This window comes from Melanerpes formicivorus, unplaced genomic scaffold (genome assembly GCF_026170545.1).
Source record: "Melanerpes formicivorus ecotype bairdi unplaced genomic scaffold, bMelFor1.0.p_v2 SCAF_7, whole genome shotgun sequence".
Classification (NCBI taxonomy): Eukaryota; Metazoa; Chordata; class Aves; order Piciformes; family Picidae; genus Melanerpes; species Melanerpes formicivorus.
Genome location: NW_027142359.1, coordinates 4,445,570 through 4,466,935, shown reverse-complemented (window position 1 = coordinate 4,466,935; position 21,366 = coordinate 4,445,570). Strand labels below are relative to the sequence as shown.

Below are 21,366 nucleotides of genomic sequence, written 5' to 3'. Positions count from 1 at the left end.
CTGGTGCGACTTCAAGGCCATTTCCTCTTGTCCTATTGGTTGTTACCTGGGATAAGGGCTTGGCCCCCACCTGACTCCTACCTCTGACTCTCTACCTTGTAGAGAGTGAGAAGGTCTCCCTCAGCTGCTCTTCACTAGACTCGTACTCCAGACCCTTCACCAGCTTTGTTGTCCTTCTTTGGACATGCTCCAGAACCCATGTGACTGGAGTGCAAAGCAGACTGTACCATATCTAGCTGAACTACTTGATAAGAAGCTGTTTTCTCCTGCTCAAGCTTTTCTCCCTATATAATGTACCAAAAAATTGGTAGGATCTCATCCTGCCCTCTCCCCTTCCAACAAACAGTAGGACCATGTGCAACTGAAAAGCTGTCAGTCATTTCATTTGCACAGGACTGGAAGGAATGCAGACCATTCTACAACTCAGTAACCTAATTTAACCAAATACAACCCAGACACGCAAGGAAAGGGATACAGTTCTAACAAGGAGGTCTTATCCTGCTGACTGGTTCACATTACATTCATTGAGTTACTGACCTGTCACAAACCAGTTTCAGAATCAAAAAAACACTCAGCAGTGCAAGATGCATCTGCTGGTTCTGCTAACTCTGATCCCACTACAGCCAAGAAGGACAGCAGCTGATTTGCAGAAGTTTCCAGCTCCTTCACTTGTCTGAGGACAACTGAAATATCTTAAACTGAAGTTCAGAAGGCTCCATACTTGAGCAAGAAGAGCACCCAGTCTCCATTATGTATTTGATACACTACTAGGTGCCTAAAGCTGGAAGCTTGTGAAGGGAGATGTTGATCCTGATCGAGCCTTTGTTGTTCCTAAGGAATTGCCAATACAAACCCTGGGTGAAGTTGTGCTTTCAAGGATGTGGTCTCCCATTCCTGCCCAAATATTTTCTGAAAACAAGAATTCTGCCTATGAAGTGCATTTTGTTGTAATTGTGTAACACAACCTGTAAAAGTCATGAATGCTGTAGCCACAGAAAATGGATACAGGTTTCTGAGCTGCAGTCATGGCAGCCTACATCAGCCATCTCTCATCTGACATACACAGCAATGAAAATGACCAGACATAACAAACTGGTTGCAATTCTAACAGATGATTTTGTTTCCCCACTCAGAAATCAAAAGATGTCCCAATTATGTACAACTGAGTTATCACTCTAATGGCCTTTCCATTCTGTCTTATTTTAATCCACCATTTGCATCATGGCACCTTTTTTTGGTTTTGCAGTTTTCATTCTGTCACCTTTAATGTAACTCTGAGTTAGATAAACATCACTCGATGTGCTTCAGAAACCAGCTGGAAGAAGAACAAAGGTGAAGAACTTGCCCGAAGTCATAGTGGCAAAGTTGGGACTAGACCCCATGTGCTCTGACTCTCAAGTTAGGCAACACAGATTATTTTCTCATTGCAAAATTCTGCTTTTATTTATACTGAGGTAAACTCAGAAGAACTTGGGAGTAGAGGAGTTTATGTTGGACTTGAATTAGTACTGTGTCACCCAATCCACTCATTGCTTCCCATTACCAGCCTGCTAAATAAGAACTACGTTGGCAAATACAGCTTCTTTTTACCCTGTCACTGAGAAATACTACACCATATTTTATGTGGCATTTGTTTGATCTGTAAAGCCAGGCAATTCAGCTCTTATCTCAAGGACGTTAAACAAGCCTGCTGATTTGAGGTGTTTAACATTTCTTGACATTCCTGTCTGTTCATACTTGAGGAGCTACACTAGGAACAGGGATGCTGATAAACAAAGCAAAATCCTGCTCCCTTAACCCTTCCTGCTAATGCTGGAGAAAACACACAGCATGCATGGGGGAGAGTATGTACCAAAATCTCTCCAACTCCAAGCCCACTTGCTGTGCTGCCAAGAGAAGGTAGGATCTACCCACAGGACATCTTCCTGCTTTCTGAAGTCACAATCAAAATAACAGCAAATGCCATCCTTGGGAGAAATTGGGAAAGTTACAAAACACAGCAAAAAACTGTGGCTGGGAGGACAATTAAGCAGGAGAAGTCCAAAAGCAGCTAAATGAAATGCTAGTGTGAAACAGCTCCTGTGTAATTAGCCACTAGAGGGAACAAGAGTCATGCTGCTTAATTAAGGTGCAGCCACCTCAGCAGAGGGTGCTTGAGGGTCAGCCTTGCCCAGTGATGCTGCCCGGGGTCTTTGAGCACTTTCCCTGTGAACTCTGGGGTGGGACAAAGCTTTTTCTGACTTTTGTGTTTCACCTTCTCCTTTCAGGCCTTGGGAGGAGCAGTGAAGACCACCTGAAGAATTGATACACCTTAACTATTTTTGCACCTGAAGCATAGGTAAAAATAGTTAAACACAAATCCTGTGAGCAGAAGGGAGGAGACAAAGGAAGATCAACAAAAGAAAAGTGGCTAAAAAGGCAAAGTGTATCGTGCAGACAGTGCACACTTTGGTGTTGGCTCTTTTAAAATAGAAGGGAATTAAAATGACATGAGGCCTCTATGCAAACTGTATGAGAAACGTGGAGCAATGTTCTGCTGGTATTGTTAGACTGAGGTAGTGCTTGGGAGGGATGGTAAGAAAACTGCCTCCCCACTCATGCCTCCTGACCTGCACATGAGCAAAACGAACAAGGCAAAAAGTAAAAGCCCCTCTCAGGTCACTTCTCTGGTACTGCTGAGGACACAGACCTATTCAACAGCATGGCTGAGACATAGTCACAGACAAACTATCTTTTCTATTGCCATTAAAATGACAAATAAGTCATAGTTACAGCCTGTAAACACAAGACTCAAATTAAATGGAGTTCTAAGTGGTGCACTGGAAGCAGGATCCTACTAGAGCCCGCTCAGCCTAAGGAGTATCAGATGTTACTTGGGCCTTAGAAGGGCCGAGACATAAACTATGTGTGCAAGAAAAAAAGAAGTCAAATGACTCATGACAGAGTTTGTTTTAAAATAAATTACTTCTTTTAAAGAAGCTTTTAAAGACTTGCCATTTTCAGATCTTGAACAACTAACCTAGGCAGCTGGCTTTCCAGCCAGTGTCCTTCATTTCGTGTCTGAAATACTGGCATTCACCAACTCGTATTCCTTTGGCTAGGGGAGGGCAGTTTATTTTAGCACTGTGATCAGTGCCATCAAAAATCTTCCTTCTTCCAGTCCAAGAGGACTGGCATAGCCCAATCAGTGCTGTGTGACCATGCTGTACCCATAAAACAGAGGATATACCACAACACTATTGAAGCTCTACAAGCCTTCAGTGGAGCTGAACACTCAATACTGAATGAACATAAACCATTCCTTCATCTTTCAGTTTTATTATGTGAGGACTCAGGCAGAGGGGAGAGGATGGGGGGAGAGGGGAAAGGGGAAAGGGGAAAGGGGAGAGGGGAGGGGAAGAGAGATCAACACACAAGAAAAAAAAAAAAAAAAAAAAGCAGGGGGGAAAACCAAACATAAATAAGAGAAGCACAAATAGGAGGAAGGCAAGAGTACAAGAGGAAAGAATAAACAGTATCAGCGTGCAAGAGGGAGATGGTGAGGATGCTGGGTATCTAGTGCCAAAACCAGAACAGCCCCATTCTCCACCACACCTATCTTCCTTCTTGTCTTTCTTTTTTTCTCTTTCCACACCTGGTTCTCCTCTAGTGTGAGTGGAGCTTCCACATCCAGAAAGCCACCCATTTGGCATTTTGTGTTCTCTGGCAAATGTGCTGGCTATCCAGTGTTTCCACGGGGGCAAAGTAATACAAAGCAAATGAAAACGAATTCTTGCTGAGTCTCCCTTCCATGCAATGCAAGAATCATCCCTTAGGTGGGACTGTTGCAAAATTAAACAACCATACAGCCACAACCAGTAAATAATGAGTAATGTCCTTGTGTACATGAAGCTTTTATACCAAGCAGTCAAAAGAAAGTGAGGATAGCTCATCACAAAAAGACCCCATTTATCAGAAGGGCTTCAAACAGCTTAGCATCTTTAGGGCCATTACTCATCTCCTTCACCTAAGCTAAGTGCCAGCTTCCAACCTAGAAGCTAACACACAGCCAATTTGTCTGCTGTAAGGCTCTAGAGCACTGCTTCCCTCAGCCTAGTCTAAAGATACAGGATTCAATAGCTATACTACTTAAAATTAATAGGAATCATTCATTTAATGAGGACAGGAAAACACTAATCTGGGAAAAGTAGGCAAAAATCAAGTCTTAGAAGTGATTCTGAAAGAAAAAGGAGCCTGGCTCAGGGCTACTAGACTCAGCAACGTTTTGCTGCATATACCCAAGGTGTTTAACTCAGTTCAGAACTACAGGGCTGAGCAATGAAGGGACCTTCCAAATGGGACTCTATCATCCTCCACCCTGCAGTTTTGTCAGGGAGAGGCTGGAGCTAGGTGATGATACAGAACTCCCCAGATACTCTTGTTGTGCAAAGATCTTGCAAGGACAAAAATATTGCTTAGAAGTTGGTTCACTTTACAGAGCATTTTCCCTTGGAGGGTCCTTTGTGCTTCCAAAGCTCCTAAAGAAGTGACATGGTTAGAAATCTAACCACTCCTCAAGTCTGTTAGCAAGGAGTGCATTGTCCTATCACTTTGTACCTCAACAAAATAACGTGCTCCCATCAGAGCTTCCACAGCCACACTCCCCCCCTAAGATTTCTAGAAGCTATGCAGAAAACAGCAACTTATAGCAGGTGCTCACACAAACATGGGGCAAAATGTAGCACAATTTACGTACTGAAAGTTAGTGATGCTCAGGGGAATGCAGCCCCCTTGGCACACTACACATTGAGTACATCCCCTGTAAATTATTCTCAGCTGCAAACTGCATTTGTGAAAGACAACAATCCCACTCACTTCTACTGCTTACACACACTTAAAGGCACAGCATGATATAGGCACAGGAGTTCTTATTTGTGGTGCTCCAGTGTTTTTAAACCTTCATCTGGAGAAGTATCTTTGTGCAAAATTTTGCTACTTCTGCTTTTCGGTGCCCACTCGGTCATTAGCCTTTCTTCCAGTATTTCCCTCAGGAGTGACAATTGTGGTGTTGCTAATCGTTACATGGACACTTGCCCAATAAAAATAAAACAGAGCCATGAAGCAGTTTCCTATGCATGCTCTCTACAGGTCCCTGTCCAATTTCTAGTATCAAGCTGTGCCTCAGAAATACTTAAGGCCAGTAGGTGTGAAAAGTTGCTTCAAAACAAGAAAGAAGAAGGTTGGGAATGGTTGTTATATGCATATATGTAACAAATCATGGAAATGAGAATCTGTGACTTAGCTGACCAAAAGAGGAGGAGGAGGAATTGGATTTCTATTAGGGTTAGGATTAGGGTGAGGAAAATCATAGAATGGATTAGGTTGCAAGAGACCTTAGAGATCATCTACTCCAACCTCCCTGCCCTGGGCAGGGATGCCTCTCAAATCAGTATGCAAATGAAGCAATTGCTTCTATTGCTAATAAAACTAATAAATGTTACAGAATCTCTCCTCTGCCATTTGAGATCCATGATTAAATGAAAGGGAATAAAGAAAAATGTCTTTTCTGTCAACCATAATAATATGAAATGTATTGGAAATACCTAGCTGGCAAACAGTCTTGTTAAAGTAGACAGACAGGGCCAATTTTGAGGAACAAGCTCCCCTAGACATCTTTAGAAGAAAGGATGATGCAGTACTGAAACTTATAAAACTTCTTCCAACACAGGGTGGCAAAGATATGCTCTAGTGATACAAACTGCTGGCAGTGAATCCCACAACTAAGTGATCCTAATGTCCTTCAAAAAGTGTATTGTGAAAAACCTTCAAGCATTTCAGACAGCTAGTGCTGTGACTCTACAGGCTTGTGCTTTGCCACAGAACAGTCTGATCCCCTGTGCTGACATAGCAAGAGTGCAAATCCCAGATGGAAAATTAATCTCACAATGCAGCCAGATTGAGTTTCCAATTCTCTAGTGCATAACTTGAAGGTTGTTCTGCTCAGCTACTGAAGAGGTGAGGGCAGAGAGACCTTAACTAGTTTGACATCCTGAACATCATTTAAACAAGATACGCTCTGAAAAAGACCTTACTGGCTACGGACAGTTACAAAGGATTCATGGTACCCTCCTTTGTACTCATCTTTCCTATAAAATATTGCCATCACATTTTTCCCTGCTTAAATGGCCTGGACAGAAGGGGAGTCCAAGGTCCAAATGACTTCAGCCATGTCTCTGAGTATGTGGATAAAAATCTGTCCTTAAAATAGAAAGGAGATGGATCACAATGCATTTGGGAAAAAAAAAAAAGTATCTATCTGCTATTAAGACACATTTATGGTTGATTCATATTTATAGTTTTGCTCAAGAAAAGGCAGGACCAGACAGCTGTAAAAACCCTAAGGTTGTGATATTATTAAACTTCTTCTACAAGCTGCTCTTAGTCTTGGTCTGGTTGGGGAAAAAAAAAAAATCAACTAATTGTACATCTCCTTAGATAAATTCCACCATGGTCATTTTATGGCTTGTTACACAAATATTCAGCAGCAGAACCTGACCTATTCTAAGTCAGCATATTTGCTCCAGCTTGCCAGGTCTTGGGCTTACTGTCAGATGAGAAGGTTACCATCGGTTTAGTAAGAGTCTCAATTTCTGCAGACTAACAAAGCACTGAATCTTATTCTTTGCCAACATCAGCTGTTGTGAGTCCATGAGAAGCTGGAAGACAGGACAATGTGTGTGTTGAGCTGAGAGAAAAGATATTTACATCCATAGGGTTGCTTTTGATGCAGTGATCAGCTGCGTGCATGCATCCATGCGAGAGACAGAACTTGGGTGAAGTCAGTGGAGCTCTGCCAACATGCAAAACCTGCTACACCTTCAGCACAAAGACACAGGATTAAGCAGATTTCTTTAGTCATTCAAGCAGTTTTACTATTTCATTCTATCCTCATAAATGCAAAAAGTAATAAAGTCTTTTTCTATACCCTCAGACAGAACTAATAAACAGGTAAGTCACACCGGTATCCCAATGTATGCTGCCCCATCCCCTTCCACCATGTGTTTGTTTCCTTTCATTACATTAGTGTGGGATGTCATTAAACCACCTAGTTTAGAGGAAAAAATAATACAGCCTCATCTTTAAGTACTAGATTTCTGAGATTGTTGCCTCCAGCATTAGCATTTCTGTGCCAAACACTGAACTAAAGGCAATGGCTAGTTCTGTTATAGCCAACACGTTATGCTGATTTACTGTGGCTGCCTTTCCTTGCCATTAAAGGGTTACTGAGAGATTCCAAAGCTGAAGGTTGGTGGACTGGATGACATTTAAAATGGAGCATGCTAAGTTTCCACAAAAGGACAGCACTTAAGGAAAGATGCTGCCTTTGTATCCTATTACCTAAAGCGTCCACAACTTGTTTCTGAAAGGCTAATAATCTGGAGCAATAGGGAGAGCTCTAACAGCCTTTATCATTTCAAGATGTGTCATCTACCAGTGAGCTGTGTGTCAGATTCCTGTTTGGGCTCTGATCCAGTAAAGTACTTCAGCACATGGGCAGCCCTGCTTATCTTCAACTGAGCTTCTTGCCTGCTTCAAAGTTAGATGATGTACCTAAGTGCTTGATTGGATCAGGGCACTGGAGTAAACTGGTGTCACTCCTCTGAAATCCGGGAGCAATGCTGATTTACATTAACTGAGAATCCTGCATTAGGATTATGGGCTAGGATCATCTGTCATTTCAGTAGCTATATGACCTGCTACAACAAACTTTGACATTTTCTAAGACAAGTTTTTACCTGTAATAATTTCAAGTGATATAAACCAACCACAAATCATCTGGTGTGACAAAGAACCAAACACTACTCTACAGCATGTACTGATCTGGTAATACATCAAATGCATGACAATACATAGCACTAGACACTGCACTCCACCATGAACATTTAACAGCAATGGAGTTATCTCTCTGAACTCCAGTATAAAAGGCAGCCAGCAGGATGATATCAAATGAAGGCAGCTCTGCTTCTCATAAAAGGACCTTGGGGACTCCAAGGAGATTTGTGTATCTGCACTTCAGCAGCATAGCAATGTGGAAATGTTAAAGTTAGTAAAGCAAACAGTCCTCAAATGAGAAGGGCAACAGATGTCAACTAGTATCACATGTCAGTAAACAGCAACAAGGCAGAGGGTACTTTTCTTAGCACTTTTGTGAAAGCATCATGCTATCAGCTACAGCCACATCTCAGCTGCTTGACCCTCTAAGTGGTGGGGCTTGTATGTGTGATTAAACTCCCACCAAGAAAAGATTTCCAATCATATAGAAATACTGTCCACTGAAGCTGGCTGAAAGAAAGAAGAAATGTTTCTGTGTATTTATTGTGTCTTGAAAAGTGAAAAAAAAATTAAGAAAAAAATCACACTCTCAAACTGATTGAAAGCTCATTCTGTGCTCGGCTGAGACAGACAAGCATTTGTATTTCTCAGCTTTAATACAGAAGGATCATCCTTAGGGCAAAAGAGTAGTTGTGATTCATCTGCTTTTTACCCTTACTGCAAAGACTTCTGACAGTGAGGCCAAAATATGCTAACTAAAAAGGCACTCTTTGTACCATAAACTCTAGGCCACAAGGAACTGGACAGTGGCCATCAAATCACTGCCTTTTAATTTTTCTCTCTCATCTATATTTCTCTGCAGATTTCTGGTAAGAAGGCAGCTGACTCTATACAAAAGCCAAAGGCATTGCCAGTATCTTGGTGGTTTCATGCATGCCATATTGAATCTAACTTTGTTACACAAAAGAAAAAAACCCTTTCAATTAGGCAAAGATGTATTTCAGGGTCAAATCACCAAGGAAAAAGGTGAAGGGAGACTTGTACTGCCTAGTCACTGCTTTGAGTCCACACCTGGTTAGCTGCAAACCTACTCCACAGCCATTGAACCACCTAGCTGCTTACGTGGAAAACAGTTTGCTTCTCAGCAATCAGAAGAGTCCACACCATGAACTGTTCATGACATCCCTTGGTAACTTTGCTGCCAGTCATAAATGAGAGAACAACAAAGGGATGGCCTGTGAAAACTCATCTCTTTTCACCATCAGACTATTGTCTCTAACAGTACATATATAGCTACAGATGTGCTGAAACATAAAGTCATTTTTTTCATGGAGCACCTCCTGTGAATTGAGACTGATCATATATAGTCCAGGAAGGAATTTGTAAAACATCACTTAAGTGGAAAGGCCACACCCAGCCAGCACACTGCTCAGAAAACCAAGAGCTGTCACCTAGCCCTGCCCAAGCATGGTCTCCACTGAATTTTGTGCTCCAACTCTACATGTCCACATCTGGAGCTTTTGAAGAAAAGGCAGTCACGATCACAATGACTTAACACACTGCCTGCGTGTGGCATGGTGTCCAAGAACAACCACCTCCTTCCTCTGCTGTTCCAAAATCCTCTGATTAAGGAAACAGGACAAAAAATCCCTCATATCCCAGCACAGGAGGAAGGCCTTTACTAAAAGGTGCATTAATAGAGTAAGGCAAGCCAATGAAATGAATAATTTGCTGCACTCTTTCAATATTATGTTTACACAAGTTGATTATAGCACTTAATTACTAATTCAACCTGCTCAAAAACAAGAGTGCTTTAAATTTTTAATCAGATGAGGGAAGGCAACATTCCCTAACTCAACAGGGAGAACTCATTTTATTTCCTCTTTTGCTTTCCCAAGTTATTACCATTTCTAAGGAAAAAGCCAGTCCCCTCCCTGATCTTTCACTTGGTTCTTGCTTTTGAAAATATGGAAATCAACAAGCCACTGGTATTAATTTCAGTCCATGACCCAACAGGTAATGCTTTGGAAGAGGAATAGAGGATCAGATCATCAACTGAAGCACATCCATTGAAATAAGTGGAACAAAATTACACAAGAGACTGATCCAGAAATGGAAATAGCCTAAATCCCCTCCAGTTCTGTCAGCAGAAACATCGAGTATGGTCTGGTACTACTTATGTGTGTTCTTATGAAATGCTGCCTATTTACAGCTTCCAGTTGGTCCAGTACCAAGGCTGTGGACTGTTGCACTAAAGAGCTTCTTTACATTCATGGCAACCTGTAATACTGTCCTTGTGAAGAGATGAATACATTGCATCTCACATCTTCCTCCTGGCTGATGTTTATTAAGCTTCTTCTACGTGGGGTTTGTTATTTGGTTTTATCCTCTGTTACACCACCCAACTACTTGCTTACATGACTGAGAGGGGATGTCAGTTAAATCCAGCATAACTAAGCAGTGCACAAACAAAACTCTGCAAGTTCCTTTCATACAGAGTTATAAGTAAATCATTTCCTCTGCACCCTCACAACTTCAAACCTCTCTCTGTAATATATCTCCCTTGCAGCTATGGAATCTCTGCCTGTTATCTTGAAGGTGAGCCAGGTGACCATGATCCACAGAGCTTCCAGGGCTGCTTCCAGGGATGCAAACTGTAGCTAAGGGGTACTTCACTTGCTCAGCTGCTAAATAATTCAGATGATCCACATTAGGTAATTACCTAACACCTCTTCCTAGAGGATCCAGCTCATCTTCATTTATTTTACCTCCAATCCACTTTATAAAAACAATGAAATAGCTTTTCCATTGATTTTTGCAGGACATACCACCTACTTGCATGCAACCAAAACTAAAAAAGACAAAACTATGCCTTCCTTAAAAGTCAGTTTTGTACCCAAAAAACCCCAGGTAGCCTTTAATGTACAGCTCAATGTTTTACACCAAAAATGACTAGAGAAAAATGATTACAGAATGCTACCAGTCCAATGTATTAGGATAAATCATACAAAGCTTCTTCTCTTCCATATTGGCCAGTAATAATGACCCACAAGAAGATAGCAAATCCAAAATAAATCTGGTAATCTAGTTTCATACAGGTAATTTTATTAATTGCTTTAATATGCAATTAAGGAACAGTCAGTGGGCTGCAGGATTTTATAAGGCAATAATCCTGCTCCCTGGTGTACAGCTTTGTCCCAAAGAGTAAGTTATCCAAAAAAATGAGCTGGATGGCTGCCAAATCAAACAGCACCTTCTTCCCATTTTCAATTACTTGCAAGTGAGGCAGAGTAACAAGGATATACTGGAAAGTTTGACATTTATTTATTGAACATTTTTACTGAGAGGGAATTGCTGGCTTGCTAAACCGGAAACTATATTTTTACTACAGAAACAATCACATAGAAAACCAGGATCCTGCTGCTCAGCATGAAAGGAATGGCTAGAACCAATACATTGACCCAGCTAAACCAGTAAGGTTTATTTCATTCAGTGCAGCAGATATTTTCAAAGTCTCAAACCTGAACATATAGTTGTCTACTTCAAAATTCTTTATGTCACACAGCACTGTGTGTCAGCTCACAGGCACAACAATCGAGACACAGCAAAACCACTAAAAGCATTTGGAGGGGCAAATGAAATGATAATGCAAGAAGAAATTCAGAAGACTTTTCTCCCTTAAATAACCAAAAGCTGAAATGGGGAAGAACTCACCACCCTGAGTTTTGTTTTTGGATAGACCAATTGTTTTGATTCAGTTTTACCACAGAGGAGAAAAATGCAGGGAGAATAAATGAAGAAGAAAATAGTGAAGCCAACATTCTTTGAAGCAACAACATATGGTGACCAGGCATGAGAGATGGAGGTTATAAATCTTTCCTTGATAGAATTACCTAAAGATGAAATGGCAGCTTCAAGGGGCTCGAGCTTTTAAAATCACACTAGAATCAAGTTAATTAACCCACACACTTAGAAATTTTGCAGTAAGCTTCATTTCCAATGCTTCTTTGTAAAGGTTCAGCATCCTGAGACTTTTGGTACTGATACAGGTGTGGTCAGCAGAAAGCATGAAAATCTTTACTCCCACAGATCACTCAAAAATGAATAAAAAGATGTGAAAATTAAGAATTAGAACAAAATGCTGCATGCTGCAAACAGTCACTGCTGTAGTACAGAAAGAGAAAAGAGACAGGAGATATGCTGGTGCTTGTTTCTTTGTGAGAAGAGACTTATTCAGGTACACCAAAGGATAGAGGAAAAGCTCTGTACTGTTCCAGCCACTAGGACCAACTGCCCAAGGAAGTGAATGGTGAGAATCCCCTCATGAACTTTACTGACTGGGTCCATTATGCAGTGCTGTGTAGGTATTTAAGCTGCCTGTCCCTGAAAAATCCATCCTCCCATGTTTCTCTGAAGCACATACCTCCCCATTTCTAAATCCTGGTGATGGAATGCCACAGGACTAAGCATTGGGATAGTACAGGAGTATGAGGGTAACAGCAGCTACCACAGCCACATGCTTAACCCCTAAGGAAATACCATCCATTTTCAATGTGTTTCTTCACTGTTAAGCTAAATAAAGCCTAACTAATTACTATATAAGGTTACCATGCAGCTGGATCTTCCCCAGATGGCCCATCTTTTCCTCCTCTGTTGAAAAGTGATGCCCTGGTAGATTTTGAGGACATTGTCTTTGTGTCCAGATTTTTAAGTGAAGAGCAGACTGCCAGGGCAGTGATACTGAGGTGGCTGCCCCATGCCCAAACCCCTACAACTGACACAGGTCAGCTCCTGAACCATCCCTCGCTGTGCACACAGTACTCAGCACACTTGCACATACTTCCACACAAGACTCCCTGGCAGCACTACCGCTATTGCTTATCACTAGCAGGTTTTGTGTGTCTGTTCAGCAGCCAGCCCTTTTTGTCAGCAGAGCCTGTTAAAGCCAGACTAAGATTATCAGAAGTGATTTTGAGGGATCCTGGCTTTGACAGCTATTTCTGATCTGTCTAAAGATGTTTGAGTTTTAGAAAATGGAGCACAGCCAACCCCTGAAAACCAGATAGCTTTTAAGTGTTGTGATTTTGACATTGAGTGGAAATGTCCAAAAAATCGTTCTGAGAAATGTGACCAGCCATTGCAACAAACACAGTAAAAACTCCCATTCAAACAGCCATAGGCATAAGGAAAGAGGTTATTGGTTAAAAAAACCCCACCATTTTCTCCTTTATTATTAGACTGAACAAACAAAAAGCTTTGGAAAGCACAATAATTAAGCATGAACCATCTATTAGAGGATAAGTAATAACCTCTATTATTTGCAAAGACTACAATGCTGCTGCATGTTGGCAGCAACACCTCTAAGAAAGGTTTGTTTTGAAAGATGTGTTAGGAAAAAAGACGTAAGAGAAGGTAACTGAACTGTAATGCTAGATATGCATTTATGCCTCCCTGTCCCTAAAAAGACATTTATTCAGGTTCTGGTTTCTTGATCCCATGTAGCTCAACTCTTTTAAAAATATTTTTACATAATACAACATCTTTGCTTCATGACAAAACTGGTATTGCCATAGGTGGCACCTCTTTAACAACAAGCTTCTGCACACACGCTAAGCCAAAACACTTAGCGGGTGGTTTCCTCACACTGCAGAGATGTTGTGGCATCCTGGACAGGATTCAGGGCCTCACCTGGCTCCCAGTCATCACCACAGGCAGTATGATGGAAAGAAACATACTTCAAATGCCCAGTGGGATGTATAATAGCAGTAGTTTCCCCTTTTCAGTTTCAGAGAGATCCCAGGGAAGCACATGGGCTTGACCTGTAACTGAATGAAACAAAAGGAAACTCTCCTGCTGACTGGAACCAGACCTTACACAAACAGCTGCTGAAGCACTGACAAAGGCAGAGGATGTATCTGGGAAAACAGAATCCTTATGCAGTGCTGAGGCACTGGGCTGCAATTTCTCTTTACTCTTTTCTTTTTTTTTGCTATAGAATGGCTTAGGTTGGAAGGGACCTCAGATATCATCTACTCCAACTTCCCAGCCATGGGCAAGGCTGCCTCTCAACTAGACTTGGCTGCTCAAGGCTTTATCCAACCTGGTATTAAGTCACTTGATTTTGGCAGAAATGAGAAGAGAGCATGAGAAATCATGAAGTCCAACTCCTGATAGTCACAGATAAGCCCTTAGGAGCTGGTTACTCCAGGAAGAACCTGCACCATACTTACAACAAGCTAAAACCCCATACCCATTACCAGAGGCAGGTATTTTCTGACATATAACAGCAAAAGAGAAAATTGTTTTAAAGTTAAAAAGTCTGTGACATATCTGGTTGAAAGGATCTGGTTTCAATGAAGAAGATTTCTGCCACAGTATGCTGCACAGACTGAACTATAGACACATGGGCTACATCAGAAGTGTGGCCAGCAGGTCAAGAGGGATGACTGTGTCACTTTACTCTGCTTTGGTGTGACTCTATCTTGAATATTGCATCCAGTCTGGTGTCCCCAGCTAAGAAGGACACACAGATGCTGGAGTCAGTCCAGAGGAGGGCCACAAAGATGATCCAAGGGCTGGAGCACCACTGCTATGAGGATAGGCTGAGGGACCTTGGGTTGTTTAGCCTGGACAATACTCAGAGCATACCTTAGAGCTGTCTTGCAGTACCTGAAGGGATCCTACAGGAAGGCTGCAGAGGGACTTTTCATAAGGGTGTCTAGAAACAGGACAAGGGAAAATGGTTTGAGGCTGAGGGAGAGTAGGGTTAGACTGAATCTTAGGATGAAGTTCTTCAGTATGAGGGTGGTGAGACTCTGGAATAGGTTTGCCCAGGGTGGTTGCGTATGACTCCTTCCTGAAGGTGTTCAAGACCAGGCTGGATGAGGCCTTCAGCAGCCGAGTCTAGCTGGGAGGTATCCCTGCCCATGGTTGGGAAGTTGATGATCTCTGAGGTCCCTTCCAACCTAAGCCATTCTATGACATTACTGGATATGCTCCTGAAATATTTTTATATATCAGGGCAGGGTTAAAAACCTGAATGCACCAAAATTACCTAAACACACACCACATTACAACAATCAGAAAAAACCTAAAGAGACATGCTTGGTAAAATCAATTTTGAGATGTTCAGTTTTTACATGTTAGTGGAAAACATCTTAAATTTGGCATGAAATATCTATGTATTTGAAAACAGAAGATTAAGAAATTGACAGCTGCCTAAACATGAGCCAGCAGTGTGCCCAGGTGGCCAAGAAGGCCAATGGCATCCTGGCCTGCATTAGGAATAGTGTGGCCAGTAGAAGCAGGGAAGTCATTGTGCCCCTGTACACTGCACTGGTTAGGCCACACCTTGAGTACTGTGTCCAGTTCTGGGCCCCTCAGTTTAGGAAGTACACTGAGACTCTTGGACGTGTCCAGAGAACGGCAACAAGGCTGGAGAGGGGTCTGGAGCACAAGCCCTATGAGGAAAGGCTGAGGGAGCTGGGATTGTTTAGCTTGGAGAAGAGGAGGCTCAGGGGAGACCTTATTGCTTTCTACAACTACTTGAACGGTGGTTGTAGCCAGGAGGGAGTTGGTCTCTTCTCTCAAGCAACCAGCACCAGAACAAGAGGAAACAGTCTCAAGCTGTGCCAGGGGAAGTTTAGGCTCAAAGTGAGGAGAAAGTTCTACACCAAGAGAGTCATTCACCATTGGAATGTGCTGCCCAGGGAGGTTGTGGAGTCACCATCCCTGGAGGTGTTCAAGAGGGGATTGGACGTGGCATTTGGTGCCATGGTCTAGTCATGGGGTCTATGGTGACAGGTTGGACTTCATGATCCTTGAGGTCTCTTCCAACCTTGGTGATTCTGTAAGTGAGAACTAGCACCAAAATGGCTATTGAAAAGGAATTAATCAGAACAATTTCTCCTCACAAGCACTAGAATTATAGAAGTCTGATACACACACACACACACATATATATATATATATAAAACTGTATTTGTTCCAATGGGATTCATCTGAATGGAAAAATTCTTATGCAAGGAAACTGCTCTTCCTGCTAACCTACACAGCATTGCAGAATATTCACATTTGGAAAAATGCCAAACACAGCCCAGTTCCTCAGCTTATGTTGGGCTGTTTATTGATTGCTGTGGAGCTCCATCAGTTTAACTTGGATAAAAAGCTCACCTACCCTATTCAGAAAACACATTAAGTTTTTTGTGCAAAATTTAATCTACAAATATCTCTGCCTGATTTTATAAAGAAAAGTCTATCCAGGGACCATCCTGATAACTAATTTTGTCTAATCTGATGCAGTGTTGCTGTGTAGCAGGAGGAAAGGATGTCTTATACTAGTGGAAATGACAGGAGGGAACACAGGCATGATTTGGGGCATTCAGACCCTCTTTTGGGTTTCTGAATACTACTGGTTCTTTTTTATAAATGCAGCTAAGTTAGGCTTTGGCTGATCCAGCAAACATAAAAGCTTTACTGCTACTTTTACAACTGTTATTGGATTGAAATAACATGAATAAACATGAAATTCCATCCTCATTATTAACTCTGCATTGAATGTGGGTGGGACAAGAGGTAAAGGTGTGTCTTTTTTTACTGCACAAATAGTGCTATGTTGGTTTTTATGTTTAACATTCCTCAATATGAAGGAAGGAAAGTAGGACAAATATAACTGAGATGAAAGTGTGACCTTCTTGAGCCTTGCCAAATTCCCTTTTTTGTCTGTAAAATTACAGGGCCTACTTTCACAGACAGCAGCTTCTACCTGCACGTCCCTACGGTCAGAAGACAAATGAACCTTCGATACAAGTAAATAACATACAGAGTTTGTCTTCTGTCTGTAGGGACATGCAAGTTGAATCTGCTGTCTGTGAAATTAAGTGTATGGAGTTAAAAAGAGGGTGGAGAGAAAGTAATGTTGGCTCTTGTCTGGCTGTGTAGAAGGTACAAACTTTTCCACTTGAATTCAAGCGCGTGGTGCCAAACGTCGAAGTGTAAAACACATTAGGACTGAAAAAAACCCAAGCCACCAGGTACTGCATACCTGTATAGATGCAAAATCCCCAGAAGCACAAGCTCCGAGAATAGCAGCACCCACCAAAACAGACTCCACTTCTTTGGACAGGACAACAGGCTTGCCTACACAAGAAAAAGCCATGCCTCTGTTAAGAAGAATAGAGCAGTACTGCACTAGCCACACAATAAATAATTAAAGCAAAAACAGACAAAGAAAAAAGGAATCAAAAGGACTTGAAAAACCATGTTCACAACTCCATTCAGAACTACTGGGTTAATCTCTGTGGTTCCAGGTTCCATGAAAAAAAACAGAAATTATGTGAAACTATTTCAGCAAAATAATAACAGAGACCATAAAGCACACAAAGAACAGCCCCCCAAATCCCTGACACTGGCTATTTATCTGAAAGTGTTTGGTAGAAACCTGTTACCCACACCCTCCAAACCCACGTGCCTATTAAAAGTTGACCTGGAGGGGAAAACAGGGTGGTATCCTTCTTTCTTTTGCAAGGCACAAAAGTGTTTGTTTTTAAATATACATCAACAAAGCCTGTCTGGTTTCGCTGGAAGCCATGAAAATATGACTAGTAAACATTCACTAGCTACATATGAAACAAGAATCATAGAGAGCATGCTATACACCAGTCACACCACTCATCAGAAGAAAAATCTTGACTCCTAAATTGTGCAAGAAACTAAAAAAAAAATCAATTTAAAAAAATGATTAAGACACTGGAAAAGCAAACAACCAAACTATATATTGTGAAGCAGAATTAAATGTCGTTGCTTTGTCTCTCGTGGGTCCCATATGAACATACTTACCCTCAGCTCACACAAGTATTTTCTGAGACCTGCATAATTAATGTAAAAACAGCAGGAAAAAGAATAATAAATGAAAAATCAGCCTGCCTTCTTAATTCTCCTTAGAAATCTAAAACAACAGCACAGGCCTAAATGCTTTTCTAGCTGCAATTTAGAAGTTTATCCTCACTAAGCCAAAAAAATTAATATTCCTACAGTATTTGGCATGTGGCTAAGTTTTCATTACTGAGATAATTTCATTCAGTGACTGATGATGCAAACACACAGTGATGGGAGGGTTCCTTCTGTGAATAGCCTCGATGGTATTATGCCCCCCAAAAATGCTGCTCCTGACATCCAGCTGTAAGATTAGAAGGAGCTGAAACTTGGAAGAAGACTTAAAGTGAGCTATGAACAACTCCTAGAGAGGAAAAGGCGAAAGCACACTTTTCAAAATGAGAAAGACAATCATTAATGTAAGAAACAATTATTGATACACAGAAGTTGGTCTCTTCTTCCAGGCAGCCAGGTAGAGAGGATTGGACTATATGACCTTTGGAGGTCCCTTCCCAACCCAGTGGTGCTATCTTTGCACTGTTCCACCAGTGCATAGCTCCCTATAAACATGTGGCATACAGGTGCCACAGGCAGAGCGATAAGGAAAGAAATTGGATACAGTTTGATTGCTGGAATGACTATTAACAGCAAACTAGTGTAATTAAAGCATCCCTTAAATTTCTCTGACCAAACAAAGCCACCTTAAAATATTGAGTGGAGGATCAGTCATCTGAGCATCCCTTCAGTTCAGACGGACCACAGCTCAGGGCTGGGGTCAACTCAAAACAAAAAACCATCTGAAACTCAGGCTCCCATCTCCATGGCTGTTTGGTAGCACACAGTTTTCAGCATGCTCTAAAATTTACTGCACATTTTGGCATCAACAGAATGAATGCAGAATTCTTACCAGGCAAACAAAAAGATCAAGATACTTTTTTAAGTGGCTTGCAAAATTATCTGTTGGCTGTCTGCATGGCTGAGTCAGGGGCATTTGCAGCTAACAATAATATATTCAGATTTTTTTCTTTTCAGGAAAGAATGGGGGATTGATCCTGGAATGTTAGTTATTTTATCTGATAGGCTCTAATGAGTTCAACATAACCAAGAGCATTTCAGTGAGATGAACTCTGACATCCCTTGTCAGTCACTGATTTTACAAATGGGGGAGAACTCCAGACTGCAAAAAGGCCTTTTTGTACTGAATTGCACTTGGCCATTAGTTACAGTCAAAGAACTCCTGACTACATTTTAATCAGAATACCTTTTCACAGACCTTTTCTTTTGCACGTCATGAACCAGCATCCCAACTCTACACACAGATGAAATTCATCTAAAGTATTTGAGTTCTATAAGAAAAGGCACAGACTTGACAACATCATTTCCACAAAGTGTCACTTAGACTACAATCTATTTAGAGAATTTTAAGAGCAACAGGCACTATCCTTTCTGCTTCTCCATTTCTGTTATCATCTTAGGTAAGTATATATAAAAGATATTTTCACTTCATTTCCTCCATCAAGTGTGGTTTGATGTCAGGGCAAGTTAGATCTCCAGACCAAATGTTCCAAATCTGAGCCTTAAACTTTATTCATGACAGTTCAATTGGTCTTAATTTGAAATATACCCAAAATTCACATCATTCAAAAGTTTCTCTGAAGTCCTTTACACTAAATTTTGGGGGGGGGTTCCACATTTTTTTTTTTTCAGGTATATTCAACTGAAGGCCTTTTCCAACCATAGCGCTTCTGTGTGTTGAGATGTCCAGCACAGACAGGCTAAGGGATACCAAAAATACCATGCAAACCTGAGACCTCCACTTGTAAAGGACCACATAACCAGCACCTTCCACCCATCAGGAATTCTACAGAACCAAATGCAACACCACACAGGAGGAGAAATTGTCCCTTAAATCACATTAATGATACAGACATGGAAGCAATTCAGAAAAGAATTCTTTTATGTAATGGATACAATGCCCAGCATGAGCAGGAAGTGTCAGAAGCCAAACAATCCAAATAGAATGAATGAAGAGAAGGTTTAGTAAAACACATCTTATGCAAGCAATGCTCACAGAATCTCATGGCCATTATCCTCATCTAACTAATGTCTTACAATCTGACTGAATGGAATAATTTCTACAGAACATTTAAAACAATTTTTAAAAACATAATAGTAAGAAACCTTTCTGACATCAAATTTACACATAATGGTTTAAAAAAATGTCTTTAAAAGTCTTCATCCTATTGCACGTTCTCAAAAGCCCTGCAAGTCTAAGCACCACAGACTGGAAACCATGCTGGAAGTGTCTCCTGAAATCCGTTTTCTAACAATACAAAGTATGGAGCTGTGTTTGCATCACATCTCAGTGCTATTGAAGTAGCTTTAAATTTCAGGAATTTTGATCTTGTGGGAAGTAACATTTCATTGCACACTTCTTGGCCAACCAGCAAAGTACAGTTCTATATAAAGAGAGTATTTATTTTTCCAAAGAAAAAGTATTTAGCCACCTGAAACAGAGGAGTTTACACTCTTTTACCCACACTTCCTCTAACTCACCAGTAATGTCAGCATGCATCTGCACAAAGAGAGGGTTCTTGCTCAGCCCACCACACAGGAATAACGTGTTGATACGATGCCCTGAAGTCTCCATAGTTTCCAAAATATGTCTTGTTCCTAACTTAAAAAGGGAAGGAAAAAAAAAAAAGAGAAAAAAGGAAACTGATGAACACAGATGAGGAGCCTCAGGGGAGAGCTTATTATTCTCTACAACTACCTGAAGGGAGGTTGTAGACAGGCAGAGGTTGGTCTCTTCTCCCAGGCAACCAGCACCAGACCAAGAGGACACAGTCTCAAGCTGTGCCAGGGGAGGTTTAGGCTGGAGGTTAGGAAGAAATTCTACACAGAGAAGAGTGATTGCCCATTGGAATGGGCTGCCCGGGGAGGTGGTGGAGTCACCATCATTGGAGGTGTTCAGGAGGAGACTTGATAGGGTGCTTGGTTGCATGGTTTAGTTGATTAGGTGGGCTGGATAATAGGTTGGACGCAATGATCTTGACGGTCTCTTCCAACCTGGTCTGGTCTGGTCTGGTCTGGTCTATTCTATTCTATTCTATTCTATTCTATTCTATTCTATTCTATTCTATCTTACAACACATCTTGCTAAAAAGAATGATACTGTGCAAAAAAAGATGATACTGCTCAAAAAAAGAAGGATACTAACTGCCCCTACCAGTAACCTGAAGACTGAGAACAGATCTGCAAGGGTATGGCCTCTGCTCAGCTTCCAGCCAGTAACAGGCATTGTAATTAAGAACTAAGAAAATCAAACAAATGGCACAAAGAATTGGGAAGTACATGGGCACAGTGCATTACAGTAAACATCCTGGGGCTGGCTGAAGAAATGAAGACATAGCAGTCCACAGTAACAGAGGGAAATGGAGCTAACAGGCAAGCACTGACAAGGGTGAGGCACAGGGACTCAGAGAAGGCACAGAAATGGGCCCCAGGAAAAACTGACAGTGGTGATAAGCAGCTATTTGTGACCAAGTGCAGCAGAGTATGGAAAACATTGCCAAATCCAGAACTAAAACCTACATGGCAAAGACGATCCAACCAAAACCTTCTATTTACTTTGTATAACAGCATCTGAAAATCACTCTCAGTACAGAGATTTCCATTCTG

General features: G+C 41.4%; 1 protein-coding gene across 11 annotated transcripts in view; it reads right to left on the bottom strand.

The window, feature by feature from the left end:
• FGGY (FGGY carbohydrate kinase domain containing) overlaps positions 1-21,366 on the bottom strand; it is a 356,970-nt gene that overhangs the window by 14,192 nt on the left and 321,412 nt on the right. For 8 of the 11 annotated variants that reach the window (XM_068140711.1, XM_068140716.1, XM_068140715.1 and 5 more), the window contains 2 exons: positions 20,242-20,362; positions 16,856-16,950 (listed from right to left, as the gene is read on the bottom strand). In XM_068140711.1, coding sequence (XP_067996812.1) covers positions 16,856-16,950; positions 20,242-20,362 — 216 coding nt within the window. Of the gene's footprint in view, positions 1-16,855; positions 16,951-20,241; positions 20,363-21,366 lie in introns of those variants that run through there. The other 3 variants (XM_068140721.1, XM_068140722.1, XM_068140717.1) reach the window with 3 other exon arrangements.